At 46.9% G+C, this 20,604-nt stretch overlaps 1 protein-coding gene across 3 annotated transcripts; it reads right to left on the bottom strand.

Moving 5' to 3' along the window:
* Positions 1–2,059: 2,059 nt before the first annotated feature.
* On the bottom strand, positions 2,060–20,587 carry NCOA5 (nuclear receptor coactivator 5). 3 transcript variants are annotated; one of them, XM_063404546.1, is made up of 10 exons: positions 20,496–20,587; positions 17,384–17,570; positions 16,796–16,903; positions 12,855–12,921; positions 9,099–9,458; positions 8,755–8,846; positions 8,500–8,626; positions 6,312–6,511; positions 4,449–4,772; positions 2,060–4,040 (listed from the first exon to the last, which is right to left on the bottom strand). In XM_063404546.1, the coding sequence occupies exons 2-10, from the start codon at positions 17,544–17,546 to the stop codon at positions 3,382–3,384; spliced, it is 2,100 nt and encodes a 699-aa protein (XP_063260616.1). In that variant the 5' UTR covers positions 17,547–17,570; positions 20,496–20,587; the 3' UTR covers positions 2,060–3,381. The 3 variants fall into 3 exon arrangements, with proteins under 3 accessions (XP_063260616.1, XP_063260617.1, XP_063260619.1); XM_063404547.1 differs by lacking the exons at positions 16,796–16,903; positions 17,384–17,570 and having other exon boundaries at positions 20,496–20,577; XM_063404549.1 differs by lacking the exons at positions 12,855–12,921; positions 16,796–16,903; positions 17,384–17,570 and having other exon boundaries at positions 20,496–20,582.
* Positions 20,588–20,604: the final 17 nt, after the last annotated feature.

The raw sequence follows: 20,604 nt of genomic DNA on the forward strand, positions 1-20,604 counted from the left end.
CACACTTCTGACAGGTTTGCTTCATCCTTCCAGCATCACCAGTGGATCCATTCTCCTCAGCATCACTTCCACCCTGATGGCAAAGCCATGGTCCCGGCTCCCCCAGGGAGTAGGCAGGCCATTCCTTTCCATCAGTACTGCTGAAAAAAGGCATTCCCCTTCCCCATCCTTCAGCCAGAGCAGGGGCACAGCTCTGGACAGAGTCAGGGCTGCTCCCACACCCCTGCCAGGCAGTTTGGCTGTGGCAAGACAGGAGCTGGTTTCCACAGTGTGTCCCCTCGCTGTCGGCTGGAGAGGGCCAGTTTTAGCAGACAGCACTGCATGTTAGTTTACAAACCCAGCCCTGCACGTTTGGCCTCTGTGAGTGTTCAGTTTCCCCATGGAGCACCCTTCTGCCGCTCCACCGTGGTGAAGACAGTGTCCTCCTCTGGTAGACATGCAAGTTCCTCCTTGGCACATGCGCAGACATGGTCCAGTTTTTGTTCCAGATAGGAAGGTCTTGACCCCCCAGTTTGTTTTACAGGCAGGCTGCTGCTGGAGCAGCATTAAGCAGCACAACCCACAGGAGGGTGGGCTGGAGTGTGGCCACAGCTGGCAGGGAGTGTTCAGCCAGCACACAGCGCTGGTGGCATGTGCTCCAGTCCCTGCTTCAAGAGGGCCAAGCAGCCCTGGCCCCTGTGAGTGGCAGTGGGCAGCTCAGGTCACTGTGGAGGGCAGCTCAGGTCGCTGTGGAGGGCAGCTCAGGTCGCTGTGGCCACCACGCAGCACAGGCAGCAAGCCACAGGGCAGCAGGGATAGGAGGCACAGGCAGCATCCAGCCTAGGCAGGTGCTGGTCCGTGGCTGGACGAGAGGAAGGACAAGAGACTGCACAAGGGCAAGAGTTGCACTAGAAGAGTCAAGACCCTCCTCTGTGTAGCAGGACTAAAAACCAGCAGAAAGACCGAACGGTCTGAGACCTGCTGGTTACAACACTTTCTGTGCTACATGTGCAATATATTTGTTATGAATGTTATCACAAAGTCGGTTCATTCAATACTCTTTTAATCACTGTAGCTAGATGTTCTCTGTCCATTCAAGTGACTTTTATTCGAGTGCAATATTTCAATAGACATGTAGTGACCTAGAATGCTTTGTGTTTTAGAGAATCTGTGTGCAGAGCAATGCAATTAAGTTTAAAACCTTGTAAATAAAACAGGTTGCAAACCAAAAAAACACCCTTATTAGGCTTGCATTTAATTTCTGTGTGTTTCAGTGTTGTGCATTAGGCCGCCTCGGTGCAGACCCCGTGTTCTCTGTGCAGGTGTTCATGGAGGAGTGGCTCCTCAGCTGTTGAATGCTCCCTGTTACTGCTTTACTGCTTTACCTGTATTCATTTTTCTAGACTCCTGTCTGCACAAAATGCAATAAATGAATTTTATTACACCCTTCACTATTGCACGGGGACTTTTCACTTGCTTCCAGGGCTCCACAGCTATTTTGCACCATTTCCACCACATGGCGCAAGCCCTGACAGGGTGCAGATTGCAGAAGAAGCAAAGCACAAGGAAAGGAACAGTTTCTCCAAAGGGATGCAGTTCCCACATTTCACCTGGCAAATTTCTGGTCACCCCAGCTAAAGTGCTCTACCTGGCTGCAGGACTGTAGAGGCAGAGAAAGGGATCTAACAGGGAGAGAGACAGCAGACAGACACACTGCTGTCCAGACTCAGCCTGTGGGGTGATGGTAGCATGAAGTTATGGGATGCCAGTGCTGAAGGCACAGGGACTTGCAGCCCTGACCTTATGCTGGCTTGTGGCACTGACCCAGACCCGTCCCTCCCACCAGTCACCAGAGGTTTTGGACCCCTCACATCAGCTGTGCCACTCCACGTCTCCCAGCCTGAGGCCACCCCAGTGCTGTGCAAGAGTCAGGGCCTGTGAGGTCCACACACATTCTGCTTAGCATCTGGTGTGGGGATTCAAGCACAGCTTATCCAGGGGAGGAGAGTAACAGCAAACACAGTGGAATGAGTGAATGATTGTATTCTGAGAGTACTCAAGTGTCAAAAAATGCAACATGTAATTTTTCTGGCCTTTTATTAGAAAGTAATGTCCTCTTGTTAACAGCACAGAGATAAAAGAAATGCTACAACACAAACCACCTGGGACAAATAAAATCCTCTGCTTCAATCCACTGCTTTTTTAGTACCTCCCGGTTCCCTGCAGGAAGCCTACAGACCCCAAGAAGGCCATGACGGGGAGGATCACACAGTTAAGTGATGTTTTGTGTTCTGGTATCAAAGTAAGTTCCCAGTAAAAAGATGGTGAGGAATCACTGCCTGATTTACCACTCCACTGTCCGCTGCAGCTACCAAAGTGTTGAAAGAATGTTTAAAATGATGGTATTACATCCTGGTATTGCCTCTCCTCCTCAGATGGACCAAACATCCATCAACAGTAAGAAGAGGTCTGATAGAGCAGCACTGCCCCCCATACTTGGTGACAGGTATTCCCAGGGAGAGCCAGTAGCACATCAGCGTGGCTGCAGCTAAGCTACACTAACAATGGTGCCAAAGACTGTAAGAAAAGTAATTTTACACACCAAGTAACCAGGCTGATCTTAACACTGATTACTCACGGTAGGAAAATTGACAGACCGTTTGAAATCTCTGCCTTGGCTGGAAGTTCTTGTGTTGCAGATGTGTGCTCAGCCCACAGCTGCCAGTCTCTGTGAGTGGCTTGAGGTGGGGAACACCGGCCTCTCTGCCTGGACAGGGCAGGCCAACTGCAGATGGACTGCACAGTCCTGGTTACTGAGCAGTGGTCAGGCATGTGCTTCATGATTTTGGCTGCCAGCACTATCACTGGACTTTCCAAATGGCTTATATGCTATTAAAAGGGAAAAATAAAAAAAAGAAATCCAAACAAAAATAGTGCCCATTCCACAGTGCTGGATGTCCAAGGCCTGTCAGTTTGCTGCTCTGTTCAGTCCCCTAATTCATCAAAACCGACGATCCAAAACTACACCAAGACCAATCAGTGAGCCCAGACTGCACCTCAATGGGAAGGTGCAGCAGGTGCTAGGAGTAAGGAAAATGCAGCAGGACTGATACTGCAGCAGCTTCTGGGATGGGACAAGACAACCAACGATCCAACACAGTTCAGCACATTGTGCTGTGGAGAAAACTGAGCATTCTGCTCCAAACATTGCTAACCAGACCAAGGAGAGGGAGGGCAGTGCCAGCAACCGTTGGCAGCAATGCTGCAGGGGGTATGCTCTCGCCAGAGTGGAGAGGACATGCACGTCCAGGGCATCTGTCCCGGGTCAAGGATGGGAAACTCCTTAAACAGCTATAAGTATGGAATGGCAAAGGGAAGGGAAATGGGCCCAACAGCTCAGCTCTAATAGTGTCGCTGATAGGCACCCATCGGTTGCTGGCCTGAGGACCCCGCTCGCCCCTGGGCCACGGTTTGGCTCACAAGGTGGGAGAGTGCAGGACCACTCTGGATAAGGGTGTCCAAGGCTTTCTGTACACTGGGGTTGTCAAAGTTGATACCAGAAGACACTGGCCTTTGGGTGGGCACATTGCCAGGTGCAGGGAGGCGGATTTGGTGCTGACCATAGAGCGGCTGAGGCTGTGGAGGAGCTCCAGGTCTCGGACCTGCGTTTCTCGAAGGGCCCGGGAGAGCAGGAAGCGGCGTGTTTGGAGTCTGCAATCTCTGCGGAGCCTGGTTTAGATTTCCAGCATTGATCTGTGCTGGCCGGGGCTGCCCACCAGCCAGGTTAGCAAAGTTCTGGTTGGGAGTGCTGCCCGAAGAGCCCGTGGGGGCTGCAGGACCACTGTTAGCCACAGCAGCTGCCGCTGCTGCTGCCGCCCCGCTGTTGAAGAGACTGAGGATTTTTGCTTGAAGCTCCTGCTGAGGAGTAGAAGAGGACACTGGAGCAGAGGGAGTAGAGGGCAGAGGCTGTGAACCCTGATGAGGCTGAGAACTTGGAAGGCTGGACTGACTACCCAGTGATGATCCTGAAGGTGGCCCCAAAGGTTGTCTTGACATGGGTGCTAGGAAAGAAAGGAAAGATGGTTAAAGCTCTGCAAATTCCCTTGAAGGGACACCTAAAGAAAACTAATGAAACAGCTACCAATGACACAGTATCAGTGAACATCCACCCTCAGATCACAGCTGCACAGCTCTGGGAACCCAAACCACTCTACAAAACTTAGTGTAGTAGCCCAACCAGTTATGGCACTCCTGCTGTTGCCCTAAGAGAATTCAGTATAAAAGGTCTTCCACATGAAAACTCTGAATTGTCACACAGCATGTAATGACATGTCCATCTCAGTAAAATGAGGTGCTGCATGAGGATATTATGCACCCAAACTCCTCTGCAGTCCCAAGACTCTTTTCCTATCCCAGCCCTGAGGACCACAAACCACACAATAAACTCTGTCTGGGGCTGTGGGACTTACCCTGCAGAGATTCACTGCTGCCCCGCAGCAACCGTTCCTTGCGGTCTCTCAGGTAATTAATGACTTTCTCTATCTCCTCAGCAGTCACATAGCGATTGTCTGCCAGCAGGTTCAAGAGAGTTTGGATGCTGGGAGGGTGACCTCCTCTGACCCCCTCCTCCATGGGGGGTGGGCGCTCCCGCTCCTGCAGAATCGCTTCATCTGCCATCTTGGCAGCCTGCCGGGCGATCTCCTCCCGCTCCTTCTCCCGGGACTCTGTCTTGTAGCGCTCGTAATTCCTTGCCACCAGCACCATGGCATCGGCCTGGGGCATGTTGCGGTGCTCTGCACAAAGGAAGAAATGTTCTGAGTGACCCAAAGTGACCCTGACAGAGGTGCTGTTCCTCCTGCCTGCCAGCAGAGCCCTGTCAGCAGCAGGCTCCGCTCAGGGAGTGCGAGTGCAGACTTGGGAACTTCCCAGGCACACGGGAACGGTTGCATTTCCAAAGCCAACAGAAGACCCATGGCTATCAGCCAGCAAGGCCAGTCTTTCCTTCCACAGCTGAGGGCTCTAAACAGACATCCCATCAGCCCAGAAATGTCTTTCTTGTCTCTCACCAGTTAAAAGGAAAGCAGCTCCCTCTACCTCTCACATAAATCCTTGGTTCTCCAAGATGAGGTGGTCCCAGTTATTTTACTGCTAAGCCTTTGGACAGATCCAAAACTTGACCTCTGAAGGCTGTATGCTTTCCAGAGGAGGACAGACATGGCAATACCTTTGCTTCTGTGCTGCCAGTGCCTTAATATCTCATGTGCACACGCAGCTGGGGAGGGAACACCACTGGCTCAGTGTCACATGGCTGCTCACATTCACCCCTTTGAAGAAACAAGCAGCAATCAAATTCTTCTATGATAAAATGAGTATTGGGCAATTCCAATGGTGGGGTTTTAGGTCATTATTTCCACCTCCCAAAGCACATGCATGAACAGTCACCCAAACACAGACTTAAACTGCAAGATCAAAAGAGCCTTTACCTTCCCCAAAGCTCTGGGCAGGGTCCTTTTTACACCTGCAGAACATCAAATCCTGCAAGTATTTTCCTCCTAACAGGAAACTTTGATTCATTTTAACATTAGGCTTTGCACAAGTTGTGAGAGATTTCCCTGAAACAAACATGCACACAAAGGTGGCCAGGAGTGATTGAAGTGAGCATATTTAATCTCTGGAATGAGCTGTGGATGAGCTAATTACTGGGGTTCCCATCAGGTCTGATACACCGGCAGATCCAGTGATGAAAAGAAGCTTTGGCCTCCTGCCAAAGGTTTAACAGGTGTTAAACCAAAGAAGTTAAGAATTAAAACCAAGGGCAATGGGAAGCCCAGTGACAGTGTGTGTGAGCTGTGTGTCTGCAGGAAATGAGGGAGCTCTCCTATCACATCTGCATCTGATGTTAAAAGAAACCAGGCTTCTCCAGTCACTGACTGTGCACTCAGAGGTTTCCTCTCCCAGACCAACTTGCAGAACATTACTTGGGAACACAGTAAGGGAGAAATAACCTTTGAAAGCTCAGCTGTGGTCAAACCAGTCACCTGTGTTGCAGCTCTGGGGTCCGTGACTTGCCCTGAGATGCAAAGGCTGGCAGTGTTAGGAGCCAAGAACACAGATGAGATTCCCTCTTGGCAGGCATTACACGTTCCTTTTGACAAGGGGCAAATAGAGTATTACAGAAGCTTGTAAATAATGATATTCACATTTATGACATGGGGTCAAGTCATTTATAACTACTTATGTGACAGCAAGGATGAACTTTGTCCTAAGTGGTTCTGCCTGAAAGAAAGGTTACGAGTGACCACACAATTCCCAGCCTACTGAGACCTCAGTACCTTGTGGGGTGCCAAACATGATGTTAACAGTGCAAGAACGGTGAACTTGATGCTGCTGGGTGATGACAATGGCAAAAGGAGACCCTCCTCTGCTCACATCGTCCAGGGCCTGCGTCAGTGACATCTCTGTGTTGAGGAAGATCAGGTCCACCACCATACCCAGGTCCCGCACCTTCCGCCCCACTGACTCCGCGTACTCCCTACCACAAAGCAAAGGCAGCAGTTTAACAAATCAGTCACATACAGGAACAGAAACCTTGGCACTGCACCCTCTCCTCATCTCAGATTCGCTTTTCTGATTACTTGCCCAGCTTCATGACGTTTACCAGGACAGTACTAAAGCAATCCCATTATAGCAATATAAAAGCCCTTATTCTGATCTGAATCAGTCATTTCAGTTCATCCAAAATAAATTACAATTCAAGCCTTAGCTTAGCTGAGAAACAGAGTGTTTGCAAAGGGATTTACACTATTACAAATTTGTTTACACATTAATGTGTTTCAACTGAATTCATTAGGGAAAGAAACTTAGGCAAGCAGAAGTCCAAGGAGTACAGAGCAGAGAAGCCAACCTACAGAACTCATTTACTCCTGCTTTGTTCAGTATCTCAGCTGTTCCACATGTGCCTCATTCCTTATTGGCCAGCTCTAACCTACTGCCAACACAGCTCTGCCTACTACCTACTGCTTTCTGCTTTAACCTACTGCCAACACAGCATTTCTGGATCCACTGCTCCTGTATATCCTGTCCTACAGACTTCCCCATCCAAGCACAAAACACAGCTCACAAGGCTGAGCTTAAATTGCCAAGGTTTTGTTTTTAAGCCTACCATACTTAGAACCAAACCTACAATACTGACTGCACAAAAAGTCTGACAAATTCAGTCTGTGTGCACCCATACCTCAAGAAAGAGGGTCATTTTATTGTCTTTGGAGGCAAAGTCTGTAAAGGTGACTAAAACTGTCTCTCCTTCTTTTTAGGAGTTTCAAAGTAGAACAACTGTATCTAAGGTATTCAGAAGTCATCTTTCAGCAGGTCTATAGCAGGTGACATCAATGCTTCAATAGAAGGTTTATGAACAGGCTCCAACTCTTAAGGTTTGTAGCTGTTACAGACCAAAATGATTCTTGGGATATTAAGCTGATCCCCTGACACAAAAAAATTATTCTTGTGTCAAGCACAGTAACTTGTGGTCTATTAGAATATCTTCCAAAGGCTTTTAGCCACCAGGGGATAAAGGATCTAAAATCTCCTCTCAAGATTTGTTCCGATAGGTAAACTCCATCAGAAGTTTATTTCTAGTTTCACTGCTTCTCCTGTTTCCATTTCCTGCTTCATTTCCTACCAGCAGATGAGGCAAGTTCCAGCTGTCTCTTTCTGCCCCACATGTACAGTAAAGTTTAAAAAACTCTTGATCTTTTCTCTGAAGGGTGAAGGAGACAGAGCTTTAACTTTCCCCCTGACAAACATTTTCCTCAGATTACAGGCCAGATCTGTGATTTATTTACATATTTACTGTTCTTTAGTATATTTAATTGTAAAGATACAGACATCAGGCTGGTGACATTGTTAAAGCCCTCTATTACTGCACCAGGTGTACCTCCTGTTCCCAACAGAATGCCTGCCCTGTGAACTCAGTAAGTGCTCAGACAGCCAAATGAGATCACCCTGGTTACTGCTTCTACCTGCTTTTGATACCATCCATGACTGCCTTCAGCAGTGATTTTGTATTTCTTGCACATTGGACTATTAGCAATGACTGCTGTCTGGCCTAGGAACCATTCCAGCAGGAGGTCTGAACAAATCCCCAATCCACCCTGACCCCTGCTCTGTATTGTCACCTGGCTGGCACATATTCCTAAGTTCCATATCATGTTACCCAGGAAAAACAAGTACAGGCTCCTAAAACCTGTTGAAATTGTAGGCTTATATGGAGAGTAGGTATAAAAGTATCAGGAGAAGGCAAAGCAATAGATTATAAGGGGAAAATACAAGCAAAGCACAAAATACATTTTCTCATCTCATCAACATATATTCCCAGAAGAAAAATGGGAGCTGTAGCTTTCTGGCTCTAAAGCCACACTCCTCAAGAGCAACGTGTAAGACAAACAGCCTCAAGACAGGACTAAGTTTAAATCCATTCTCTTTACCATGAAATAATAAAACTGATTATAACTATTTTCTTACTTTGTCTGTTTATTCACCACTATCACAGAACAATCCACGGGCCTCTCTGCATCAAAACGTCTCTTGATTTCCTCATAGTACTGACGGTACAGCTCCTCCCGGCGCCGCTCCTCGCGCTTCAGACGGTCTGAAATGAACCACAGGGACAGAACAAGTGACACCCTTCATACCTGCTCAGAGGGGCACAGAGTGCCACAAGCTGTGTGGCACTGTGTCACGCCAGCACCCTCCCTTTGAAGTGGTGCAGGTACTCACCCTCTGGCTCCTTGTAGCGGTCGTAGTAGGAGTCGTCCTTGCGCCGATAGTAGTCGTCGAAGCGCAGGTATCGGTCGTAAGATCCATCTCGTCTGCAACATTCAGAAGCAGCAATGGGTTTGCTCCAACACCATCTCAGGCAGCGACTTCAGCCAATGCATCACATCCAGACCTCCCCCAAGTTTAATTTCTGAGGTACCCATCTGCTCCTCACAAGACAAAGAGCTGCATCCAACCGTCCCCAGCCAAAGGTGATTTCCTTAAACACCCGACATCACTCACACAATTGCGGCAGAAATGCCATAAACACGTTATTTTGGCAAATAGGATCCCGCAGAGTTTACCTGTACATAGGGTCCCGAGGGTCTCTCATATCCCGTGGATCCCTCATATCTCGTGCATTTCTCATATCCCGCGGATCCCTGTATCGATCGTACAGTGGCTCCCGTGGGTCGCGAAGATCTCTAACATCACGTGGGTCCCTCAAGTCCCTTGGATCCCTGATATCCCGTGGGTCTCGCAGGTCCCGTGGGTCCCTGTGGTCTCTGGCATCTCGCATGTCTCTGCCTCGAATGTCTCGAGTGTCTCTAGCGTCTCGCCCGTTCCTGCCATCCCTGCCATCTCTGGGGTCTCTCCGTGGGCTGCCCCGAAGAGGGGAGCGGTCGCGCCTGGTGTCTCGGCCATCCCCGTAGGCATATTGCTCTCTGAGGAAAACACCAGGGAAATTCCATTAGCCTGCTAACAACACAAGTACAGTTACCCCTAGATCTCTTACCTGAGGTGCCAAAGTGACCTTTCACAGCAGCTGAATCCTCCCTCCTATCCCACAACAACAAAAATTGACCAAATGTCATATTTTTGAAGTAGTCTGGAGAAGGTTCTTAGTTCTTAATATTCAGCAGTCAAACAAGACCCAGAAAGCTCCTTAGTGGAGCACTAAGTGTAGAGCACCTGTGGATGAAGTGAAGAGGCACTTCAGAAACCACCATTTTAAGGCCTCTGACCTCCAACATCAGCCATAGATGATCTATCAATCATGTCTGGCAAATTCGAGAGAATTTAAGGTGATGTAGGCTAATACCCACAAATACGCAATAGCCAGGAGAGTTCAAGGGATCCATTAAATTCACTCATCAGTGACAGCAGAACATCTGAAGTAATGATATTGGTGTATGATTAAAAAAGGAGCAGCTTGTGAGCAAAGACATTGCAGGTTCCACGTTGTGGCTGGGTTTGTGCTGCTGACAGAAAGCAGAGACAGTTATGGTGTTGTCCTGGATTTGAGGGATAGTTTCTGTAGAAAGCCAGCCTTATGTTTATAATGCCCTGGTTTAAGAGGGTACTAAATCCAACCAGCACTGCATCCTCAGATGCTACAAAAGGCTTCTCTGTTGGATCTGAATGATCCATCTCATTCAGACATTGTATTGCAGTCTTCAGAGGCAAGGAAGAATAATGTTCCATTCTTCATATTTTCCCAAAGCAGTAGGGTTTTTTCTAGGTTGTATTCTGTTTTCCATTGTAGTCAAAACAAAGCATTAAAAAAACTCTAGCAGAGAAACTATGGAGCTTCATGTGTTTGGACTGTTTTTCCCCAAAATACTGACAACCATCAGGAAAAAACCCCAGCTTTTTGAATCTTTTTATTTCCCATACTTGACATGACTTTTACAGTCCTCAAACAGCCTAATCTATTTTATGAAAGATAAGTAGAATCTAAGTCTGCATCCACTGCAGTGCAGCCATATAGAGATCACCTGGAGAGAACGAGTCAGATGAGTCCAAGTCTGGTGCCAAGCTGAGTGACAGGAACGAGATGGAAGAGCAGAGCCTGTGCACGGATTTTGGTGTCAGACACCCAGCTGTGCTGGGAACACGTAAGAGTGCTGGCATTCTGTTTGCATGTCAGATACAAACCAGATTTTGGGACAAATGAGAGATGCCAAGACAGACATAGCCTCCTCCTCTAAGTGACATACCGAATTTGCAGACAGCCAGGTGTAAACTCCTTCTGCCTCTTGGATATATGAATCCACTTTTTGTTTGTGATCTGCATTGAAACCACATCCTGTGTGAGAGACACATCATAGCCCCCTTCCCTCAAAACTTACAATGAACGGTGGCAGAAGCTCAGGGGAAACTTCTGACTTGCTCTAATGGATATTGAGTAACTGATCTTTCCATAGCTGTGAGACCATTTAGCAACACAACCAGATGCAGGGGAATTGTCTGGCATGTGACATTTATTCCTGGAGTGGGGGTGACCAGAACAGGCCACATTCATGATCTGCAGAGACAAATAAATCCGGGATGAACAACGCACAACTGTGACAGAAGTAGAGATGTGGCACTGGTACCCTCAGCTCCTGTGCCCGCATGGCTGCGCTGCTCGAGGGAGACAGAAGCACAAAGGCACAGCTTCCACCTTCTGCTTCCACACCTCAGTCACCACGGCCTGGCTCCTGCAGCATCAGCACCACTGCCTGCACCTGCCTGGGGCTCGGCCCTGCTGGGGCTCTGCAGCACTGGCAGCTCCTGTTCCCGGGCCACAGCGTGCTCCAGAGTCCATCGATCACAGCCGTGCCCAGCACTTGATGACTCTGACCCCACTGCCAACTGTGCCCACACTGCTGCTTGGGATCTGGTGCTAACCACAGGGGATGGCCACGGTGGATGCAGTGCCAGATGAAATCCAGTGCCTGTCACAGTAGCACCAAAGCCTTTGGCTGCTGTCCAGTCCACAACCTGGTGCCCACAGCACCACAGCCCATGCATGTCTAGTGCTCTTTAGGACTGCGGCAAGGCACCTGCTCTTGCACACATGCAGGATGATAGAGGTTGCAATGCCCAAGGTGTCAGTGCCTGTGCTTGACCCTCTGCAGAGCAGTCCAAGGACCAATGCTCATGGAGCAGACGCCTGTCCCTCACCCCTGCAGTGCTGCAGCATTGGTGGCACTGAGACCAAAGATCTGCCATTCAGTTCCTGCTGCTCACATACTCCCAGGCTCCTCCCACCATCACTGAGCAAACACCAGGCCCAAGACTTGCTGCATCTGCCACAGGAATTCCAGCATTTCTTGGGCCTGACACCCACAGGCTGGTCTCTGCAAGCACATTTGGCACTGTGTAGGGCTAAATGCAGTGCATAAAAATCCTAGATGGTGCCAAGAACTGCAGATACTCATTGTCTGTGCTTTTATTTCTTGGTGTAGATGTCTTGCTAGTTGCACTTTTTCCTTATTTTTGGTAATTAAACAGGTCAAGCTAGTAAAGCACACTAGACGTGAAACCTCAATTACCTTCAAGTCCAGCAAGCACCATGCCTTTTCATGGAAAGCTTTACAGCAGAGGCACCCAGGGTGGATACCTCGTACCAAACAACACCAGAGCATATCTTTGTGTGCTCCCTAGTGATGCTGCGGAAGGGAAACTGAAGTCGTCTTCCTGTGACAGGACAATCCTTATCTTTGCCCCTTGCCTGTGGCTGCCCACACAGAGGAGGGAAAGGAGATGAATGTGCTGTGCCCACTGAGGGGCGTGGGAAGCCAGGAGAAGCTGGAGAGTACATCAGTGACTGCACTGGGGGGCTGGCTCCAGGCTCTGACAACACAACCACATGGGCAGACAGGACCGTGCAAGAGACATTTGCTCTGTCTTGTGTTTTGCTCAAGTGCTCTTTTCCGGTCTCACTGCAGCATTGGAAGCCTTCAGCATCAGAAGAGGCAAGATCCCAAGATCCTCTGCACAGGAAATGCTGCAGCCCCTTGGTATTCTCTAGCTGTGTCTTGGCTTCTCTGATCCTTGGAGGCAGGCGCAAATATCAAGTGTATTCTTCCTCCCAGGTCTCTTACAGCCTGTGCTGCAAAACCAAATGCTGGGCTGCAGTAATGGCAGCAGACACAAGATTTCCCTCGTGCCTCCCAAGGTGCCAGAGCCAAAAGGGCTCTCAGAGGTGCAGCAGACACCTTCCTGCTGGAGCATCACTGTTTGACTGGGGAGGTGGCAGTAGGGAAGAGACAAAGACATTTAGCACAGGCCGCTGGGCTCATGCCCCGAAGGCCTGAATTCCTAATACAACTCACTGCTTCCAGGTACTTTACCTTCGTGTCGGACTGGACCTTGATGAAGCCTTATTCATATTTCTTCTTTCCACTGCTTTATTAATATCTGTAAAGAATAATCAACCCATCTGTTCAATGCTATGAAACAAAAAAAAGATCGTCAGCACAATTCAAATGAAAGCAACTTAAGCTCAACAACATCCAGATGGTGCAAGGAAATCCATTCAGCAGAGAGACATTGTCACTTTGACAACTTTTTATTAAGTTTAGATAGTACAACATAATGAAAATTTCATGGATTTCTCTGACTTCAAAATAGGGTGGAGAGCTTGGGTGAAGTTTTAACCCTGCATGTTCAGGCCTACATCCAGACTCTTCCTTCCATAAGAGAACCTCTTTCTTCTGCAGTCTATGAGCGAGCAGAAAGCGACTCATGGACTCTAGGAGAAAAAGCAGAGTCTGAAAACCTCCCAGAAAGGAATGATGGCCAGCACAGTCTTAAGTTCACAGCCAGTCCTGTTCAACGGAGCATGCTGATACCCTTGTTGGAAATAATCCAAGGGTTCTCAAAGGGGCACATGCAACTGCCTTCCAAGGGATTGCTGCAGTGTCAAGGTGCTCAGCCCCCACCACTGCGAAATGGATCCGGGAGCCTGGAACACAGGCTCCTTATGAAGTCAACATGGTGCATTCAAACACCACGGGTAACGTGACGCAAACTGAGGCAACAGATCAGGAATTTGAAAATTGGTTGGCTTCTGAGCATCTCTGTGAAAAACACCATGAAGGGAAACACAAAGAAGTAAGAGAGCTGAAGAAAAGAATCTTGTCCTCAACCCGCAAAAGTGAAGTTGCCCAGAACTGTTAGGGACCCACACTGTTCTCAAAGCCTCCCGTGACACCTGACTGCAGATGAAATAATACACTGAAGGGGGGCAAGAGCAAACAGCAAAGTGACTTCAGACATTTTACTTTTAAGGAAAAGAATCCAAACTTAGGCCGTATCTGCTCCCCTAGAATCTATCAACAATCATAATTTCTGATTAGTTATTTGCATTAACCACTTTCAAAGCTCTTGCATGAGAGTTTAAACATGTCCTGATGTCTCTAGGCAGACTCAGTCTTAATATCTTCTGTAACATCCCAAACTATCCTTTATTATTTTCAAGATAAATATTGTAATTAAGGATTGGATCTAATTTTTGTTCTTGATGTAAATCAAGCAGCATGCTGCCTCTCTGACAGAGCAGAGAAGCAAGTGCAATCTGAACATTAACTACAACTGTAGCATAACACCACTCACAGGCCCCCAGAGCACCTCTCCAGCATCAAACACAGCTGCAGGGTCTACTGTTCCAAACTACATCTGAAGGGTATTTATTGTCTAAATAGTTTTACTACTAAAGATATGAAAAAACTTTTCTGCATTTGTGGAAATACTTGTATGGTGCTACACTGGAGTTAAACTCTCCCATAACTTTTTACCTTATTTAATACTCAGGCTGCATAACTGAAGTAGCTGTTCTCCTTCCATTTATTTTTCAGTTGATAATTTTTCCCCTTAAAGTCAAGTGTTATCTTTAAGCAAGACACTAGTTGCTTTTTTTTGGTTTAACATTATTTTTATTTTCTGTTTTAAGATGCCATTGAAGAAACCTATTATGATTTTTACACTCAGTATCATACATTTCTTTCAAATAGAAAAAGTATTTAAATCTGCACAAAAATATTTTACTAGAAGAAAAAAAAAACTTTGACAGGGATTCTTTGCTTGTGCAAAACACATTTAGTAACATTTTATTTAATGCCACAGCATTTACAAGTTAAGTATTTGAACACTGACAAAACTTCGGGAAAAAAAAAGCCCAAATAAAAAGTCTTCTGTCCTGTAGGATTTTGAGATGACAGGGCCACTGTAATCACACAGTGACCTTCTGAACCAACACAGGTGACAGGAGTTTCTGGAATCCATCTATCTCAAGTGCAGTAGTGGCACTGAACTAGTGCTTATCTTTTAGCAAAACATCCAATTCCAATTTAAAAGTCTTCAGAGCATAGAAACCACCACAGATCAAATAAATTACTCCAGAAGCCAATTATTCTGCTGTTAGAGAAAAGTCTTTATTCATATTCAAGGCATTGTCACACCTATGCCTACTACACTAAAACTCCCTGATCCCCAGGTCTGTCTGTTATACAGACATCACATCAACTCCTTTCTCTTGAGGTTTTTCCTTGGGCTCATTCTTTAATTCTAAATCTCTGTCAGGTTTTTCCAATTCAGCATTATCATTTTTGAACCAGGCATATCAAAACTGAGCACTCTTCCAGCAGCAAAATCACACAGGTACCAAAATCTCCCTACTTGCACACCTGTGCTTTGCATAGCCAAGGATGATGAAAGCACTCTGGCTGGCTGCAGACCTTCCCTGTCAGCTTCAGCTTCACTTAAAGCTCATGTCTGTCTGCATCTGGGATAGGAAGTCCAGGTCCTTTCACCATCAGTGACTCAATCTTCTTCATTTCATCCTTTTTTTAAAATATGTTTTTCTCTCCAAGTCACTTATAAAAGCCCTGGCCAGGACTCAGTTTTTCTAGACCACCACTCAAAGCACTGAGAAATTCCATCTATGTTGTATCTACTCCATTCTAGATTCACTTAAAATCCATTTAACTGTTTTTAACTGTTTTCATTTCTTATCAAGTCAAACACCTTACAGCAATCTGTACATTAACACTTCTGCTTCCAGCCCTAGAGCTTGCAGTACCATAAGAGTAACTTGGGATTTATTTTGATGGACATTAATCAATTGCCCTCTCATCAGCATCAAATGAAAGAATTCCTTTGTTACAACGCACTTATGCCAGGCTCATCCCCTTTTATCCTGCCTATTGGCTCAGCTGCAGCACCCTACCAGCTCCCTGGAAACTCCCTGGTTTTCCAAGGCTTGTGGAAAAACACCAGTAACAGCCTAGGCAGGTCAGTAGTTCACTGAGCCTCACTGATGTTAATTCTTTTGAGAGCTCTAGGTTTGGTAGCTGCAGTTTTACCTTTTTGGTTTGGTACTAAAATGGAAGTTACATTAAACACACTTCCTGCCTCTTCAAAAACAGACTGCAGAAACATTACCTGGTCTTCTCAGTCAGAAATTTTATCATTGTCAGTCAGTTACCCTTAGCTTCTAAAACAGCCAAAGTTGCTCCTATTTAAGCCCCTACACTTGGATAATGCTGGACATGGCTTCTTCTTGTATCCTTCTACCCTTCCATTTGCCTTCACTTCCATCTTCAGATTCCTATTTGTTACTGTACATACACCTTCCCACAGGTTACTATTTATTCCTCCTGTCATTCTTTTTTAAGTTGAACAGTTTTTCGTTGAATTAACATAGCCTTACTTTGAAAGTAATTTTTTCCTTGCATTTAAAAGATTACTTGTGGATTTCTAACCATTCATTTCCATTTAAGTCTGCTCCCAGCACATTTAGCAGAATTATCTTCATCTTTATGAAAATATCCTTTTTAAAGCACCCAGTATTTATAGCACTGCTTAAAGGCTGGCTGCACTTGTGCAAAAATCCCAGCTAAGTTTACTTAGCCAACCAGCAGCTAAGTGCTGTGACCAATTCCTTTGAGCATGTCAAGATGAAGCCCAGTTTTGGTTTACAAATGCTATTAAAGTCTGTGCTGGACATTTCAATGATCCCTTTCCAGGCCATACTTGTTGCACAGTTTCTTACACAGACTAACAGAGCTTTCCAAATGCTAACACATAAAAATTCAAGGTAAGACCTAGGAAACAAGTTGAACCACACTGCAGGTGAAGCACACAGCAGGAACTCAGAAGGCAAAAACATTCTGAGTAAAGTGACTGAGGCTAAGGCCAGATATTGTGACCTTTTCAGAGGGCTTTAAAACAACAGCACTCTTTCTCCCGAACGCATGCTGGGGTCAGGAGAGCGAGGAGCAGTTTTCCTTACCTAATCTATACCCTTTATAAAGGCGACCCTTCTCACCGTCCAGAGCGGCCTGGACATCTTCTAGACGGTCATACTGCACGAACCCATAGCCATGGTACATGCTGAGGGCTGCAAGAGTTAACAGCAGGGCAACACCGGTTACAACCACGGACAGTGCTGACCCACACCCGGCCATCGCTAACCCCACCAGCTGCACTCTGCCCAGAAACCACTCTGCAAGCTTCCTGGGAAAATCTAATCCACCAGGGTCAAAATGCAGAGCTCAAGGACTCTGATCAAGTTCCTTCTGCCAAGGCAGTGACCGAAATACAGCCCATGAAGTGACCAAGATTTGATTAAGAGGCTATGAAAGAGTATTGTGACATCACACTGCTACCCTAAAAGCTAAAACGTAGCGATATATTTGCTTTATGTTTGAGCTGTATTGAAGGAATCACTTTTTCCAGAAAAAAATTTATCATTAAAAGGTCACTATTTAGGAACAACATTGGTCACTCCTCTCATCATCATCAAACAGCATTTGACAAGCATGAAGCAATATTTCTCCTGAAATCCCTGCCACAAAGAGCCATAAGATAACATACTAACCCCTGATCTTGCCATATTTTGAAAATATCTCTTCCATTTCTTCACGAGTCATGTGGTCTGTGGGCAAATTGCCGACAAAAAGTCTTCTCTCTAAATCCTGAGGATTGGTGCTGTTAGTGAAGTCGCTCTGTTTGATGCTATTGCTCTTGCGTCCTCGAGCCATTTTGCTTTCGTTCCAAATCCAACTCTTCGCAAAAAAAAAAAAATGGCCGTGCATATAATTTCAAGCCATGACATTAAAATTAAACTGGAACAAGATTAAACTTAACAGCTTTGCAGACTAGAAGCCAACTGGGTCTGCTTGACGCAAAATTCACTCCAGAGAAATCTTAATACGAGGGACACAGAGGTCAGGCAAAAACACTCACTGCAGCATTCTGGTTGAGCTTTTCTGTAATACTGAAAGGTAGCAAACCTACTTATTTTGCAGATAGGTTTTAATGGTTTAACTCCAAACTAAGATACAAATAGAACTAATTTTCCACTAAAACACCTTAACTTTAAGCTTTTCAACACACCCATTGGTGTCACATCCAGTTCCTCAATCTACTGATAAGAAGTATTGAAATTTATGCAATATTTCAATAAGCGGAAAGGAAACATTCATTGCAACACTGCATAACAGCACCCAAATATTCCAGTAGGGTTTGGAATGAGGGATCAAGAAACACTGCTGAAATACTCCTAAGTCACCACACCTGGATCACTTCACTACGTGTGAAATCTCAGCTTTCCAATCCCAGAAAACACAGGTTCTCATCTGCATCTCTATTAGACAGCACACTCTCGTCCCCATGGAGATGTCAGCTCCCACAGCAGGCGGGTCCATGGCTGGGAATTTAACAAGCCCCAGGTAAATGCTGCACCCTTCCTCACCTCCCCCATGCAGCAGAAGCACATTCCCTCCTGCACACAGCTGGAGCAGTCAGCAACATTCACTGCACAAACTCACCCAGACAAATAAAAAAAAAACACCCCAGAAAAAAAACCAACAACCAATAACAAACACTGCCAAGGCTAACAAAAAACATCATCCCCAGGACTCAGACTTTCTGGTTTAAAATTCACCATTAGATAAAGCTTAAAGAAATTAATGACACTGAAACTTTCAAGGTGAACTTAAAAGTTTGGAAATTATTTAATTAAGTTGTTCTACTTCCTAAGCATTCGCCTACAGGAGTGCAGGATGGGATTTTCTGTTTGTAATATGCAAGAAGTCTGGAAAAAGAAAGATTATTAAATTTATCAACAGAAACTTCTCTTTTTAATCATGCAATGCCTACAACCAAGAACCCTAACAGTACCCTAGAGTAAATACAATTTAAAAGTCATCTTTAAATAAATAAATCAAATGTCAAAATATATAAAACAGTTCTATTATCAATAATTTTGCAACACTTAACTGGCATGAAAAATACATCTACTCCAGATTTGAGACATAAAATGTATTTATTTATCCTTTAAAGATCAATCAACTTCACATTTGTATCACTCCTCCCCCTTTTTGAGAAACCCTGCAGAGATGGGAGGCAGAGAACACTTCCCTGTCTAATAAGCTTTTTAAAATTAACTGCCAGAACTGGGGTGAGTAAAAAAACCCAACACCCAACTCAAAATCAAAAAAAAAATTAATCTCCTCTATCATATTTGCCCCAATCTCCCTGCAGGTTTGTCCATACACACACACAGAGTTTTGTCTTTCCCATGAGAAGTATCAAATCCCATTTTATTACATGAAAGCACTGGACTTCTATTCCACTACTGCAGCTCAAGTTCTCATCAGCTGAGGGTAGAGAACCTTTCAAAATTCCCTCAAAATGAGTAAGTGGCAATAAAACATGGAAGGCACCACCCAAGTTCCATTCGGAGCAGGATGCAGTGCAGAGGCACACACAGCAAAAAGGTGTCAAACAGGCCTGTAAATGCTGGCAGGACATCTCACTTTCAGTATAAAAAGCTGTAAGAAATTCCCTTGTGTTTCTTAGGGGTGGGGATAGCAGGGAGTGTCTGAGGAAGAGGCTGCAAGAACTTTCCACGTTAAGAAAAACAGAGAGCTATTTTCCCACTTCAAAACAATCAGTAAATCAGATGAGTTATCCCAGAACTCTCATCTAAGATAAGTCACTGCCTCTTACCGTTTTCCACAAGGCAGATTACACAGTTAAGGGCCATTTAGTGATCATAAGACAAGAATAAATGAATGCTGTCCCGCCTCTGGGCACGCTACATCAGGTGAACACCTAATTCCCATATTAAATCTTGTTGTATGAATGCAGCCAGATAGGCACCGGGACAGTTTAAAGGTGCCAATTCCCTGTGCAGTAACTGTGGGTGCTACGACAGGACAGCCCATGGCACCTCATGAGCCAACAAATCCTCTGGAAAGTAATTAAAACCACACCTCTCTGAAAATCTTATATTTAAAACCAGATTTGTTTATTATATAGCGCTACAGCTTCAGGAACAAGACTCTACTGGAGTGGGATATCGAAACTAATTTGCCACAAGCGAAACACGACACAAGTCTCCCAGAAGCTCGGGGGCAAAGCAGAAACAGCGGGCACGGAGGGCAGAGGTGCCGAGGAACCAGGAGCTTCCCTCGGAGCAGCCCCGCGCTCTCCTCTCTCGCAAACCCGCGAGGGCCCTCCCGGGGCAGCGCTGGCACCGCCCGTCCCGGCCCCCGCACCTGGGCACACGCGGTGCCGCCCGCACGGTAACCCCGAGAGCGCCTCCGCCTTCAGACCGCGGCCCGGGGCCCGCTCAGCCCGGCCCGCCGCAGCTCCCGGGGCAGCGGGAGGGACGCCCGGCCCATCACCGGCCGCTCCCAGCGCGCCTCCCCTGCCTCTGCCCGGGCCTGGCCGCTGCCAGCGCCGCTCAGCCCGCGCACCGGCTGTCCCGGGGGTGCGGAGCAGCCCCACCGAGCCCCATCGCATCCCGGGGATCCCGCGCTGCCCGGACGCGAGGCGGAGGCGCGGCCCGCCCGCAGGCCGCGAGGCACGCCCGACCAAGCCTAAGCCGAGGGCCGGGAGGACCGAGCCCTCCGCGGGGCTCGCTGCCGTGCGCCTCTCGCTCGGGCGCTCCGCGTACCGGCGCCGCGGACCCGCAGACTCACCGCCGGTCCCGGCCCGGACCCGATGCCCCGTCAGGCCGCTACCGCCAGGACAAAGGCGCCACCCGCCTCTACCGCACGGCGCCGTCGCAAAGAGGGGGGGGAGGGGGGG

Source organism: Prinia subflava, chromosome 8 (assembly GCF_021018805.1).
Source record: "Prinia subflava isolate CZ2003 ecotype Zambia chromosome 8, Cam_Psub_1.2, whole genome shotgun sequence".
In the NCBI taxonomy this organism is placed as follows: domain Eukaryota; kingdom Metazoa; phylum Chordata; class Aves; order Passeriformes; family Cisticolidae; genus Prinia; species Prinia subflava.

Coding starts and splice junctions, on each gene's coding strand:
- NCOA5 (XM_063404546.1), bottom strand. CDS start 17,546: ATGGCTCGAGGACGCAAGAGCAATAGCATCAAACAGAGCGACTTCACT. Junction 8,627..8,754: donor CCGCTACAAGGAGCCAGAGG/GTGAGTACCTGC, acceptor GGTTCATTTCAG/ACCGTCTGAAGCGCGAGGAG. Junction 4,041..4,448: donor CAGCAGTGAATCTCTGCAGG/GTAAGTCCCACA, acceptor TTTCTTTCCTAG/CACCCATGTCAAGACAACCT.